Source organism: Balearica regulorum, chromosome 4, assembly GCF_011004875.1.
Source record: "Balearica regulorum gibbericeps isolate bBalReg1 chromosome 4, bBalReg1.pri, whole genome shotgun sequence".
Classification (NCBI taxonomy): domain Eukaryota; kingdom Metazoa; phylum Chordata; class Aves; order Gruiformes; family Gruidae; genus Balearica; species Balearica regulorum.
The window spans coordinates 39464178-39477523 of NC_046187.1; the positions used below are offsets into that span (position 1 = coordinate 39464178).

General features: G+C 35.1%; 1 protein-coding gene across 1 annotated transcript in view; it reads right to left on the reverse strand.

The window, feature by feature from the left end:
• Positions 1 to 855: 855 nt before the first annotated feature.
• SPOCK3 (SPARC (osteonectin), cwcv and kazal like domains proteoglycan 3) overlaps positions 856 to 13346 on the reverse strand; it is a 213312-nt gene continuing 200821 nt past the window's right edge. The window contains exons 8-11 of the mRNA XM_075751834.1: positions 12096 to 12317; positions 5252 to 5314; positions 3865 to 4002; positions 856 to 2930 (exon numbers count right to left, since the gene is read on the reverse strand). Coding sequence (XP_075607949.1) covers positions 2755 to 2930; positions 3865 to 4002; positions 5252 to 5314; positions 12096 to 12317 — 599 coding nt within the window. The 3' untranslated portion in view covers positions 856 to 2754. The remainder of the gene's footprint in view (positions 2931 to 3864; positions 4003 to 5251; positions 5315 to 12095; positions 12318 to 13346) is intronic.

The window sequence follows — 13346 nt, forward strand, 5'->3', positions numbered from 1 at the left end:
CCCTACTGCTTTTCTGCCTGACTGCACCTATGAGGACATATCTCTGTGTAAATTTCTGGCTGTGATGGAAAGAAGGAAAAAGCTTCTGAATGGTTTATTTAGTGACTTTATATTATCAGCCTTTGCCTTTATTTGTTCTACCTGCTCCTGATTTCATGCATTTCTTTAATGCTGCAGTGAAGTAGTTTCCAGTTAATTTGGTATAATGAAAGCAAATCAACACCATAATATTAATCCATAGACAAATTTACCTATTTTTTTTAAAAAAGGAAGGATGTTTTCAAAGGAAGTCTCACACTATCAATCTCTTCTCTGGTTTCTCCTCCTGAATAAGAAATAATTCAAGGTTTGTTGCTGCTGTTTCGGTTTTGGACCACAAAAATTCTTCAAAATGACTGTGAATCTGTATTGTTCTTTAGTAAATTTAGCTATCTTGACTTACTTCTGACTTTATGATGGGTAGCTTTGATACTTAGGGACTAAAATCCATGCATATTCCCTCTTCTTCCAGTTCAGGGAAGAAAGAATATAAACTTTTTGCGTGCTCTTCTGCATGACAGTTCATTTTAGCATGGTTTTCATCCTGTAATCCCAGGCTAAATACATTATGAATTCTCCTTCCATACTTTAATTCTCCTAATATCACAAGTTTTAATGAAATCTATTTTTAGTTTGTCATCTACTGACCATTTGTCACATCAGAAAAAGACAACACAACAGTATTCGCTACATCAGCCAATAATGACAACATTTTTTCTTTAGCTTCTTTATTTAAAATCAATTTATATATCAGTCAATTTCAGACATAAGAAACTGTTCTCTGATAAAATCCCACTATATTGGAATGGTAAACTCTTAACTACTTTTATTTAAGAAAATAATACAACTATGCCCCACAAATTATGACAGAGTTTGAAAAGAAATATCTCTTTCTTTACTATGTAGTGAAGACAATGCCATAAAAGTACATAACAAAGCTATAGAAAATTCAGGAAAAAATACAGAAAAATAAAAGCTCCTTATGGGTTTTGCCTTAGTGAAAATTTTTTTACTGGAAATAAAACATTAATAAATGGCTTTATACAAATAAATACATATTTTAATAGGCGAAATGTATCTGCAACGTGAATTCTTCCTGTTTTAAAATTTCAAACTATGCAAAAAGTCAAAATGATGGGCTATACTGGCCAAAGGTTGGTTACAAGAGTCTTTATTTTGCAAACTATACAGAAACAGTAAAAAAGAAAATGCATTATACTTTTTGATATTACATAGGATAAACATTAAATTTAGTATTTAATGTGTAGAAATTAATTCAAATAAGAAACTGATTTTCCTTTTAGTTAACGACGGGAAACCAGTGATCCAATTTTGAAATTATACAACCTGTAATATTACATTATACAGGTCACATCATTTTTTGTTGTGGGCAGAAAGCAATAGATATGATATGAACAAAGATGGTGGAGTCCCAAAATGTCTACACAATTAATTAACATGCTAACATAAATACAGTGATTAAAGTAATTTTCTCTACAGTCAGATCTTAAGTGCTACTCTACACAATAATTATAATCTAGTCCACATGGTAATTACATAACAATAGGAAAAAAATTAAAATAACCCATTTTCTTCATTCCAGCAGCAGTACCTATACTGGCATTAATTTGGTAATAGGGTGTGCTTAGCTATTGCCTAACATCCTATACTGGTATGCATGCTAAAACCTCTCTATTTCTATTTTGCAAGGCACCTTTACAATACGTTCTCTAAGTTTCTGCACTAATAACAGAAAACAACATGAATTAAGATAAAGATGCAAAACTATTTCCTGAATTAAGAAAATAAAAAGTATCATTATACATTTATTAAAAACTACCTCGGGCAAGTGCCAATACTCTGAAATACAGTAATGTATAAAGGTAATATAATTTTAAGCAAATTTTTCCCCATGTAAAATATTTTACGCTAATCTGATTAGAGAGAAATACAGAGGAAACAACAAAGAGTGAAGCAATGTTTGAGTAAATAATGATAAAGTCTATATGACCTTGACATGAAAGAAAAAAATTAAGGAAGGATGAGAAAACTTTTAGAATTACAGAATTGGTGCTTGTCCATGCTACTGCTTTTGAAAAATCCTTTCAATAACCTAGCCATTTCCTAATAAAAAAACATAACTACAAATGCAAACACAAAGGAGGACTTTGCTTTATTTTTCCCCTCCTGATAATTTTTCTCCATACCTTTGGTTAATTAAAGGCTGGTGAGATGCTACTCACGCACCAATGTTTTTCTACTGTAATACACTTTTGATTTATTAAATGGATAATTTGAAAAGTCCGCAGGGCCTAAAACACTGACAGAACTAAAGTTAAGTTACAGTATGTGTTCTGAAGAGGACATGCACAGTTCCAAGTAAGGGCAAACATCTCTTCAACGGAGTTTTAAAGAGACCAGTTGTCTCTATAGTGTGTTTTGCACATTTATATTTTCAGTAGCACGTAACATTTCTTCAGGCTAGACTTCCAATGTGTTTTCTTCAGCGCAAAGGCATTTAAAAACTCAAAAGCACATAATATAATTATTCTTATTTAAACAAAAAAGTCTATGACTCCAGCTGCAATGTTTGAAATAATCATACAAAATATACATGTTTGTTAGAATCCTTTTGATCTTGGAGAGCAAAGGGATTTTATGAAATGTCATCTCATGAATTTTAGAAAGGTACAATTCATGGACCCCCTAATATAATCAAATATATCCATCATGATCATCATCATCATCAACATCATCATCTCCTTCGTCTTCGTCATCATCATCTTCAATTTCGTCTTCATCATTCATTATTTCATCTTCGTCATCTTCATCATCTGTCCATTCATGGAAATCACCAGAGGCAAAATCACCTGAAGTCTCTAAATCGATAGCTAAAAAGGTATGATAGTTACAGAACAGACATAAAAGATGATACACAAATTCTTCTGTCTTAAAAGAAAACCACTTCAACAGGGATGATTTTCTCAATGTTAACAAAAGGAGACAAATTTTATGGATTTGTAGAATGATAACGATTGTCGGGAGCAACTGAAAGAGATTTAAGTCCAACTTCCAGATGACAGTAAGGACTACCGATAATATACACTGTCTATTGTTCAATTCTTACATATTATCTTGAACTATCTGGAACTGTCCATTTACCTAGACAGGATCCTGGATTAGACGGACAATAGGCCTGAGCTTGTATGTCAAATATGGTCTTAATTTTACCCTTTGTTTCGGGCTATGTTCTTTTGTTGCAAAAGAAGTGGAAAGGAGTAAAGTAAGACTTCTCTTTAACAAAAAAAAAAAAAAAAAAAGAAAAATATTTTATTGCCTTTTTTTTTATATCTGGGACATCAAATAAAGGTGACAAGGGAATTATCGGAAGAAGTTGCATAGAGCTGCAGGGAGGGGAAAAGTAAGGGAAGATTTAGTGTGCTAGGAAGTTTTGGCAATTCCCTCAAACATAAAGTGGAAAAAAACCCCATCAAATTGAATTCACTAGCATGCTGATTACCCAAAGGGGTTTCATCAAGCATTTTGGAGCTTGTCTAATGCTGCTCTAGATAATTAATTTTCCCTAGGTTTAAATACAATATGCCAAGCACATACATGAGGTCTATTAATAGCTGACACAGTGACAGGAGTTGCAAAAAAAATGAAGTAATAACAATAACAAATTATAATTTGTTATTTTTTGTTTCAATATCCAAGTAGTTGGGTTCTACACCTGTTCTTACTGAAGAAATTTAATCTAATCTGGTTGGTAATCAAAGGCAATAACAGCTCTAAATCAAATGACACAAAGGTTTCTTAACTTACCGCATTCTGCCGCACCGTTTGTTCTGGATCCTGTTACCTCATTACCGTATCTGTCAACACACCAGCACTGCCCTACGCTTCCATGACACTGGCTTGGTTTGTAATACCCATCTTCATCACATAAGGGGATGTACTGCCCTGTGATACATAAATATTGAATAAGAATGTTAAAACCCACCTCTTGGCCGTTATAACAATTATAGCAGAAGGTAACTACCTTTTGCTGTTTTCTCATCCCAGACTCTACACTGACTGGTTTACTACTACTAAATTCAGTTAAGCAGAAAGTGACTGAATTTATCGAATGTGAGATGGAAAATAACACATATCAGTCTTGGACAGATTTCAAGAAATAAAGTGACCAGTCTTCCTTTAAAATTTTCATTGATCCTGTGATACATATTCCTTACTCCCTGAATGTCTCAGTCAAGATCTTCACTGTATTCTGGGGAAAAGGCTCAAATGTAGCACCCAACACTGAATGGGATGTTCTATAATCTGTGGAGTACAAACAAGTCTGAATAATAAGGGCCAGGCTTCCTGGACTAACAAACTATCTCCTACAAGGCTTAGGAGCTATTTTTATTTAATATGTATTTTACAATCCATTTAGTTACCCACTAATATTTAATTACCCCACCACAGAAGACAAATGCAGTGTAACACACCAATTTTATCAACCACAAATTTAAGAAAAGAATGTGAAATTCGCATTTATATGCAAAATCCCTAGCAAATTAGGCTCTAAGCCAAAAAGGTTCCCCACCAAGACACACAAACAGGAATTTATTTTGTGAGGCAGCGACTTCACTAAGGCTGAATAATTCACTGTTTTTCATTCGGAACAAATGGAGACTTTTTGAAAGAAACATAAAAGGTAGACAAACCACAATGAACAAAACATTCATATGAAAGCATTTTGAAGTCTATAGTTGTTGCTAGAAACCATCCTGAGCAGAAATACAGTTTTGACTACTTTGGGCCAAGCCTTTTATTGCAGCTTTTATACAGTGGCTAACAGTAAAATGAAGATTTTACATTTCAGTGATATTGATACAGTATAAACTGATTCACAACAAAGATTTCAATTACTTCAAGAACATTACAGGTAAAGGATCAGCAGAGATACTAATTTAGGAGTGCCTTAGACTGTCCCCTCTATAACTGTAAAAATGTACATTCTATTAGGGTAATAAAACAGATGTAATACCTTTTGCTAGGTAAGGTAATAAAACTAAGTTTAATAGCATTCAAAAACTTCATAAATTTTGTTGCTGGAATTTACTGTGGTCTATCTTTGTTGGATTAATATTGATTTTATGTTGCTGTTTCACTAGAGTTATTTATGTAAGCAATAAAACCTTCAAAAGAATGATCTATGGCTCACCTAGGAGCTTCTTTCCTCCTTGCTGCTTCTGAATGTTGCTGAGTTCTGTCTGGCAAGGTGGGTCTAAAATGACATAAAAAAATGTTAAACAGATTACATTGTATCTAGGAAAGAAAGCATATGACTAGGTTTTCACAGTTTGCTATGTTCTAAGGTCACTCTAACTACTGATCTTAAGAAAAACAGGCATCCTGCATTAGTAGGCATGTTCTAAGCTCCAAAATAAAAGAATTACTGCACCTTGCTACAGCTCTAGAATTATGAATTAGAGCACGACCATGATGGATTTGTGCAGAAGGTCACTCCCAGTTAACGTAGGCGAAAGTGAGCATCTAGTCACTAGGCTGGAGGATCGAGGAATGCCAGACCAGAATAGTAACTCTATCACACCCTAATTTCATCAGTCTATAGAAACCAGAGTGTGACTGTGAAGCTTGCCTCATGCGTTGGTTAGAAACAGGATGGCTCTTTTAATTCTCTCCCTTTTGTGACTTGTTAGAAGTCACGTTCAAGTTTTGTACTTCACATACTACACTAAGAAAATGAGAATTTTCTCCACTGAAGTCTGCACGATTGTGATTCTACTGCAACAATATATAACTGAATCCCATGGGTAAAAGCCCCATGTTCAGCAAACTATGTTAAAAACAGTGGCCAAACTTTAGATGGCTCTGAGAGGCAGAATAGGTATTAAAATTCAGTTTTCCATTCTTCAGTTATGGCTTACTCCAGTTCTGAATCATTTAATTTTCTACTGTTTATAAAAGCAATTCACAGTATGCCCCATGAAGAGGAAGGAAATAAGACATGAATGTGTATATGTTACTGTTGAATAAGTGAAGGAATCAAAGACAGCAAAGTACTAATCTCTGAACACTGATATTGCGCACAACATCAGACCATTAGCACAAAGGCATTTCTCATTCTGAATCAGCAGTGGTATTACTGAGTTTACTCACACGTGTCTTTAGCTTATACTGTTCCCAGACAATATTCTGATAACATCTCACTAATATCTCATATTCTATGAATATTAAATGCATTTTCCATTTTAGCAGACTCTGATTATTCAGAATATTTCTTTGCCATGCAATTAACTCAAGGCTCCCTTCTGAAATAGAGTGAAACTACTTTTCTTCCATGCAAACAGAAAAAAAACCATAACAATCTTCTGAGCTAGTTTAAAAATGAGTAAGACTGGCCTAGCTTATTGATGAAGCACACACTTAGACCAGAACCCAGTCACTGTATAGGGCAATGGGTAGGCAAAAATCACTTGAGAGGTGACAGTCCAAAGCAGCCTCTCCCGAATTCCTCCTAAAGGAAAACAAGAGTGCTCACCCTTTAGCCAGCCGAGAGCAGCACAGGATGCACAAAGGAGTGCAGGAACGTCAGGAATACATTATAATACATGAGGTGCCTTTCTTGTGGAAATGCTCAAACTCTGGTGATAAATGCCTAGATGAACTGGGGTTCAAAAATATATTTCTGGTGAACACAGAGCCTCTTGGCTGGCATAGCCTAGATATACTAATAGGACTCTGGTATTTTTCTTGAGCTCTAATCTAACAGAGAAACTAGAAGACAATAACCACCCCTTACTGACAGCAGGCCGTTAATTTCTTTTGGCTTTACATTTTAAATTCTATTTACATATCCCATACATTTAAAGAAATTTATAAGTGTTTAGGGTGGCCTCGACTCTGGTGGGCCAGGTTTTCATACAAAATCTATAATGATTCTTTGTAGAGTGAAGACCTTAAAAGTAGGCTCTACTTTTAAAATACTGTTCACAGGAGTCTTAGTGTCAGACCAAATTTTCAAGAGATGTCTTTCCAGACTGGAACTCGACATCATTGGGTGGGTATTGGGTTTTAGGTATTTAGTCTTTGAGTATTTGCTCAGGCTGTATAAAGTTTTCCATTTCTTGTTGTCAGAAATGTTTTGATGATCATCATGCTCACTATCTATTATGAGATGTTCATTACCTTTCAAAACTAAGGTTTCTGTCCTTCCTGTTATTTAAAGAGTTAATTGTACAGCATTCTGAGGATCAATTACTACTTAATCCAAAGGTATTTCCAAGTAATAGTAATCTAAAAAATACCGTTTATGCACACAAGTACCATAGGCTAGAAGGATCTAGGATTGTGCTGGACTTGACAGTGTTAGGTCAAAGGTTAGACTTGATGATCTTAAAAGTCCTTTCCAACCTAAATGATTTTATTCTATTCTGTCTTTCAAAGAAGATGAGAAATATGCTGAAGGAGAAGAACTAGTGGAATAGCAAAAATACATCTATCTTGTTCTATGGAAAAAAACATCCTAAATTAGAAACAGAGTTGCACACATGAACAGTAACATGTGGAAATGTAAAAATGATGGACCATGCCTAAAGAAAAAAAATCTTCATTTACAGCTATAGATCTTTGGTGGTACAATTACAAAAAGGAATATCACTAACCAAAAGATAACAAGGCAATATGAGAAAGTTACTTACCCAAAACTTTCTTCTTCTCAGAAGCTAGGTCTTCAAGATTCACACTTAAGCTTTGCTTCTCAGGATAAAAGCAGCAAAACCTCTTAACAATACTAAATCACTCTGGTGTTTAAAACTGTCAAAGAGAATGGCAGGCTAGAAGTTCAACCAATTCCTTCTGGTCCACAGTATATCCTTTTTCCTCTCTCCCCAAATCATAGTGCGTCCCTCTTTATTTTCCAGTTAGTTCCTGAGTTTGGAAAAGCTTTCTTTTAAATTTCTGAACTTATTTCAATAAAAAAAAAAAAGCAGTGTCACTGGACAACTTTTGGGAGTCTTGAGACAAGGAGAAAAAATTCCTTTACAAGAATAAGTGTGATAGCTTTCTTTGAAATAGAAATTAATCTGACATCAGTCTTTCTGATAATATGAATACAAGTAAGAGACCTAATCATCTTCGTCCTTAATCTACTTCCACAGATGTGGCAGGAATTGTCTTTCTGACAGTACAACTGCATTGCTGTGAGTGATTCATGAACCACTTAGCAGCAGCCATCCACAGTTCTTCAGTATTCAAAGTACTGATGTACACAAGAGTATCCCATGTTATTAATACTGGCCCTTGAGACATCAATATTAAGCTGAGTCAAGAGGTGCTGCAACGCCAGTACGATTAAGCTTTGCTTCACCAAAAAAAGGCACATTACCAGAGCAATGGCAGTAAAACTGGTAGATTTGACAAAGAATGTCTAGATTTTTTAAGCGACTCAAGAAGCTGCCTCCTACACAGTAAGCCTCCAGCTTTCACAGATTCTCCATCACGTTGAATTACAAAACAGTGTTTTTTCCATCTATCAAGTAGATAATATTTGACAGAGACCCTAGCTTCTGGCATATGGTCCACTGCAGATTAGGCTGTCCTGTTGTGCCTTGCCTGTGCTTGGGGTCAAGTATTATAATTGTTCTGGGACAATTGAAGCTTGAACTTCAGGGATTTGAAGCATCAATACTGCACTTCAAGAAATCTTTCTGGGGACCTCAATTCTGTGTTAAGGCACATTACATCTTCCTTCAGAACCACTCATAAACATATTTGAAGTCCTGCAATCTGAAAAGACTGATGTAACAAATACGAATCACGATAATTATCATTATTCTGTAAGATGAACTAGTTTTAAAGTCATAAAGATGTTTTCTAGCCTTGACAGACAGAAAAGTCTGTAAGAAAAAGGCATCTAGAGAAGTGCTGGACTAATAGATCCATGCAGATGCCTGCAGCAAAGAAATACTTCAGTGCCAAGCATTAATATTCCCAGCAAAATTGGGTAGTCTCCTAGTCTGAAGCAGTGATGCAACAAAACCAAGGCTGTAATAATGATGAAGTAATGGCACAAAGAAATTCAACCTATAAAAAAGCCAACACTGCAAGTGCTTCACCATTTAGATATGCACTACAGTTTCAAGCTAGCGTCAAACAATCAAGAAAATAAGTTCTGAAGATGGGCACCAAAGCACTTGCATGAATTCTAAGTTGAAACTAGAGGGCAATAGCGACCAAAGTATACAGGAAAACTTGCAAAGAGCACTGGCAAAGTGCAGATTTTGAAGTATTGCAGAAATGCATTATAGTGTCTTGGATGTACCTTGGAAATATTAATTACACTTAAAGCAGAATAAGGCCCAGAAAAAAATGCAATAAGCATTACTGAGCCAGACGTAAATGTTTAAGCATTAGTCAAGGTGGGACAGCTACTACATGAAAGATCTTATTTCTGAGCAAGAAAGATCTGACTTAAGTGTTCATAAGAACTTTCTTATATTGACTAGAAGTTGTGAGTAATGTGCAGTAATGGGTCTAGTGTACTGTAATGCATCATGACAGATCTTAAGCAGAAAGAAAGATTGCAGATGAGTTGCAAGTACTTGTCTGATCCTGACAGTCTTGAACTGTGAAGCTAAGAGGGCTTCTCAGATAATGACTCAAGCAAATACTATGTGTTTTTAAAAAGCACAATGGAATTTCTATCCCAATATGATGCATATTGTTGACTAAATTTTATATTCACTTTGAACGCAGTTATTCAACAGTTGTGCTGTAAAACTGTAGCTCTGCCCAGAAAGCACCTACTAAGGTCCACGAATAGAGCGAGCTGTCTACATGGCATGAAGCATTCTGTTAAAATCAACTTATTCTAACAAACATGAGAAAGAAGCCACTGAATTTCACTATCTAGCCATCTCTTTGCTATTGATAGCAAAGGTCTAGTTAAAGCTCTTATTTAGATTGCTCAATCAAGTAAAACATAACCAAACACGAACATATTACAAGGTTTAGCATAACACTGCAAGGTATGAATAAAGAATGCAACAGGTCACTAATACACTAGGGAGTTAAAACTCAGATAGTTGTGCAAGAGCTAATACTAAGATGTGAAAAAGAAGACTATAAGCTTTTCTTTCTCCTTACACCTTCAAAAAAGGAGGAGAATACAGATTTTGTTGACAGTGTTAATCTGGAGGCGTGGAGTGCATGTTTAATGCGCAAGGATTGCCAAAACTGACATTTCACCTCATTTACAATGTTGAGGTTATATATTTTTACTATATGCTCAAACACACTGTGGTATCAAAAGCTATCTATCTAATCTGTTTTAAATCAGCACCTTATCACACACCACGGTCAAGATAGTGAGGACACTGGTAAAAAGGGAAGAAAAGCTTGATAATGTTGGAGAATCAGTGTCACCTGGATCAGATCTCCTGAAGCAGATTTTTAGCTTTGGGCTACCATTGATATAATTCAGCAATGTTTAGATCAGTCTTTACGATACCATCCTTGGGTTCTAGTGGTACATGAGCAAATATTTTAGACAAACAGTATTTATAGGCTGTAGAATGCAAAACTACTTGAAACTAATCTGTGGAAGCGCTTTCTTAATGTCCTCTTTATGCTATACCCACACTGTATGAAACCAGTAGAAGAGTCAATTGGTAGAAGAACCTTGGACCAGACTAGGCCACATGCTAGGTGCTGTACTTTCTCTGACAATTGAAAAGAATTATGCTGCCCTCCAAAGAGTACGGGTGTTTATATATTAAGCTGAAATGATTCTGCTGGTGGGTTTTTTTTATTTTAAAGGCAACCAAACAAAATGTGTTATGTTCCTTTCTTTAAGAACTACTTTACTTCTGAGATGGGTTATTTTTCATTTACTGATTTTGTTAGCAGTACATACATGCTTATAAAAATAAAAGCTAAAATATTGTTCTACTATAAAACAATGTGCTTTGAAAGATTGTTAACTTTTTAACTACAAAGTTACCGAAGAAAAGTCATCTACTATTTAGTATGTATCTACAGAAGTACAGCTTTATTTTTGTTCAGATTTACAACTGGCATATGTAGCATGATAAAAATCTTTATTTCCACAGTAATCAGAGTCAAACCATAGATGCTGAGTGCTAATGGGAACTTATCAAGAGAGTTTTAAGGGCACAAGTGAGACTTAAAAACTGTTATTAAAATTTTCTAAACGGCTGAACTGACTTTGCAAACTTTCCACCAAATAAGTCTTATCTCCTCTACTGGCCGTAGAAATTTGGACCCTGGTTGCTATTTATCCCTTTGAAAATCTCCCTCATGTTAGTAAGAAAAATGAAGGGACAATTCTGTGCAGTTTCAGTCAATATTGAATGAGTAAATTCTTTGATTCATTACAACTAGTTTGATTACATAATTTATGTGATGTCTCACCTAGATTAAAATTGTTATGTGGTCCTCAGGAAAATAATGCTTATAGATTGTTTTTATTTGTTTAACCAAATCACATCAGGACATTAACAAGAGATTCATCTAGGCAGTAAAAATCAATTGGTTTTAGGTCCAAATGACTGGAAATAACTTTATCCATAATGTTCATTCAGTTATTTTAATAGGCTCACAAAATAGAACATTAAGATGCCCTACTTTAGCAATAAAAAAGTTTATTTTATAATGTAGGCAAATTAGATTGGGAAAGAAATAATTTAAGTAATTTTGTTCTTTATTTTGGTCTCTTTCCTCTACATACTTACTGGAAGTTGGCATGAGTAACAATATCGCTGTAAAAGCATTAGCTGTTGTTTTGCTCTTTATTTGGAATCCTTGAATTTCTAGCAAGCCTTTCCATTTAGCTTGGGTTGTTTCATTTCCCCCCCCACCCCCCTCATTTTAGGTATTCACAATAGGTCAAAAACTTTAACACAAATTCATGGTACAGCATTTAAGAGCTTGTAGTTCACTGTAATCTTCTTAACATGTTAAAAAAGATAAAGCACTACAAAAAGGTCAGTCATATACATATGCAGGTTGTTCTCATCTTTTACCTTGCTGTCTTTGGAAGCAGTAGCACCACTCATTGTTAGATATCAAACTGTCCTTGTATGTGTCACAAGAATTGAAGAATGCCCTGGTGCATGGCTCATTCTTGTCAAGGTAAATGCTTCCAAGTTCTGACTGGTCCAACAACAAGTCATAGTTCGTATCAAGCCTGTTAAACATCCAGCCAAGGGAGTCTTTGCAAATTGGCAAAATGCTGGTATCAAATCCTAAGAGGCGCAAAAAAAAAAAAAAAAAAAAAAAAAAAAAAATTAAAAAATCATATAGCAGGAAAGATACAGCAGCTGCTGAGCTCAGCCACCACAAAAGAATACTGCATCATGGAAATTGCTCCAGTGGTACATACATACAGTACGTAAACATTGTATGCTACTGAAATCCTATGTATAAATTGAATGTCAGCATCTTTTTAAAAAATCATTAAATGAACCTGCTAAAAAAATTAATCCCACCATCAGTCTCAAACCATTTAGAAATACGAGTTTTCTTGTCAAACATTATACATATAGCATACACATTATGTACAGTAATAAATGATCTACAGTGATTTCCTGGAAAATAGTTCTTTTGAGGAATTTTAGTGATATTATAAATCAGGAGAGTGAAGCTTAAGTGGTTTGCATTGTTTACAGAACTAAGAAGAGACTAAATTCCAGGTAACTTGTTGGAGTCCTTTTTTTAGTTCCTATAACATATACTCAATTCTATGAAAAAGGAACACAATACTCAACCTAGCAATGCCTTGAAAGTTATGATATTTTATCTTTACGTGATGTACTTCACATCTTGGAGGAGGCCATGGAAAAGACGACTGCTAAGAGCAGCCAACTGCCAGTATCAGACCTACTAATACACCTTGCATCTTCCTAAATTGTTGCTTGGAAAAAGCGCCATCAGGAACAGGCTGAGTTAATTATTCCTGCAGCCAGAGCTTAGACCTCATGTTTGTTTTTCCTGTACCAACTGTAAAGTACATGCAGACTTGCATATGGATATGGATGAGAAATTCAGAAACCATCAGGCCTCTTGCCTACGTAGATGATGTGAGCTGCATTTTTACACGTTTTCCCCTGTTCATGTGCTACGGGTTGTACCACAGGCTTACGGTGCATGTGGCCAGGCAGTTGAGCATACATCCTAATACAGAACGAGATTTAGTGCTACTAAATACTATTCTTCTAAAAACTCTTAAGCTAAAACTGAGCACTGAAAAAATGAGATTGGTGAATATGGCTATA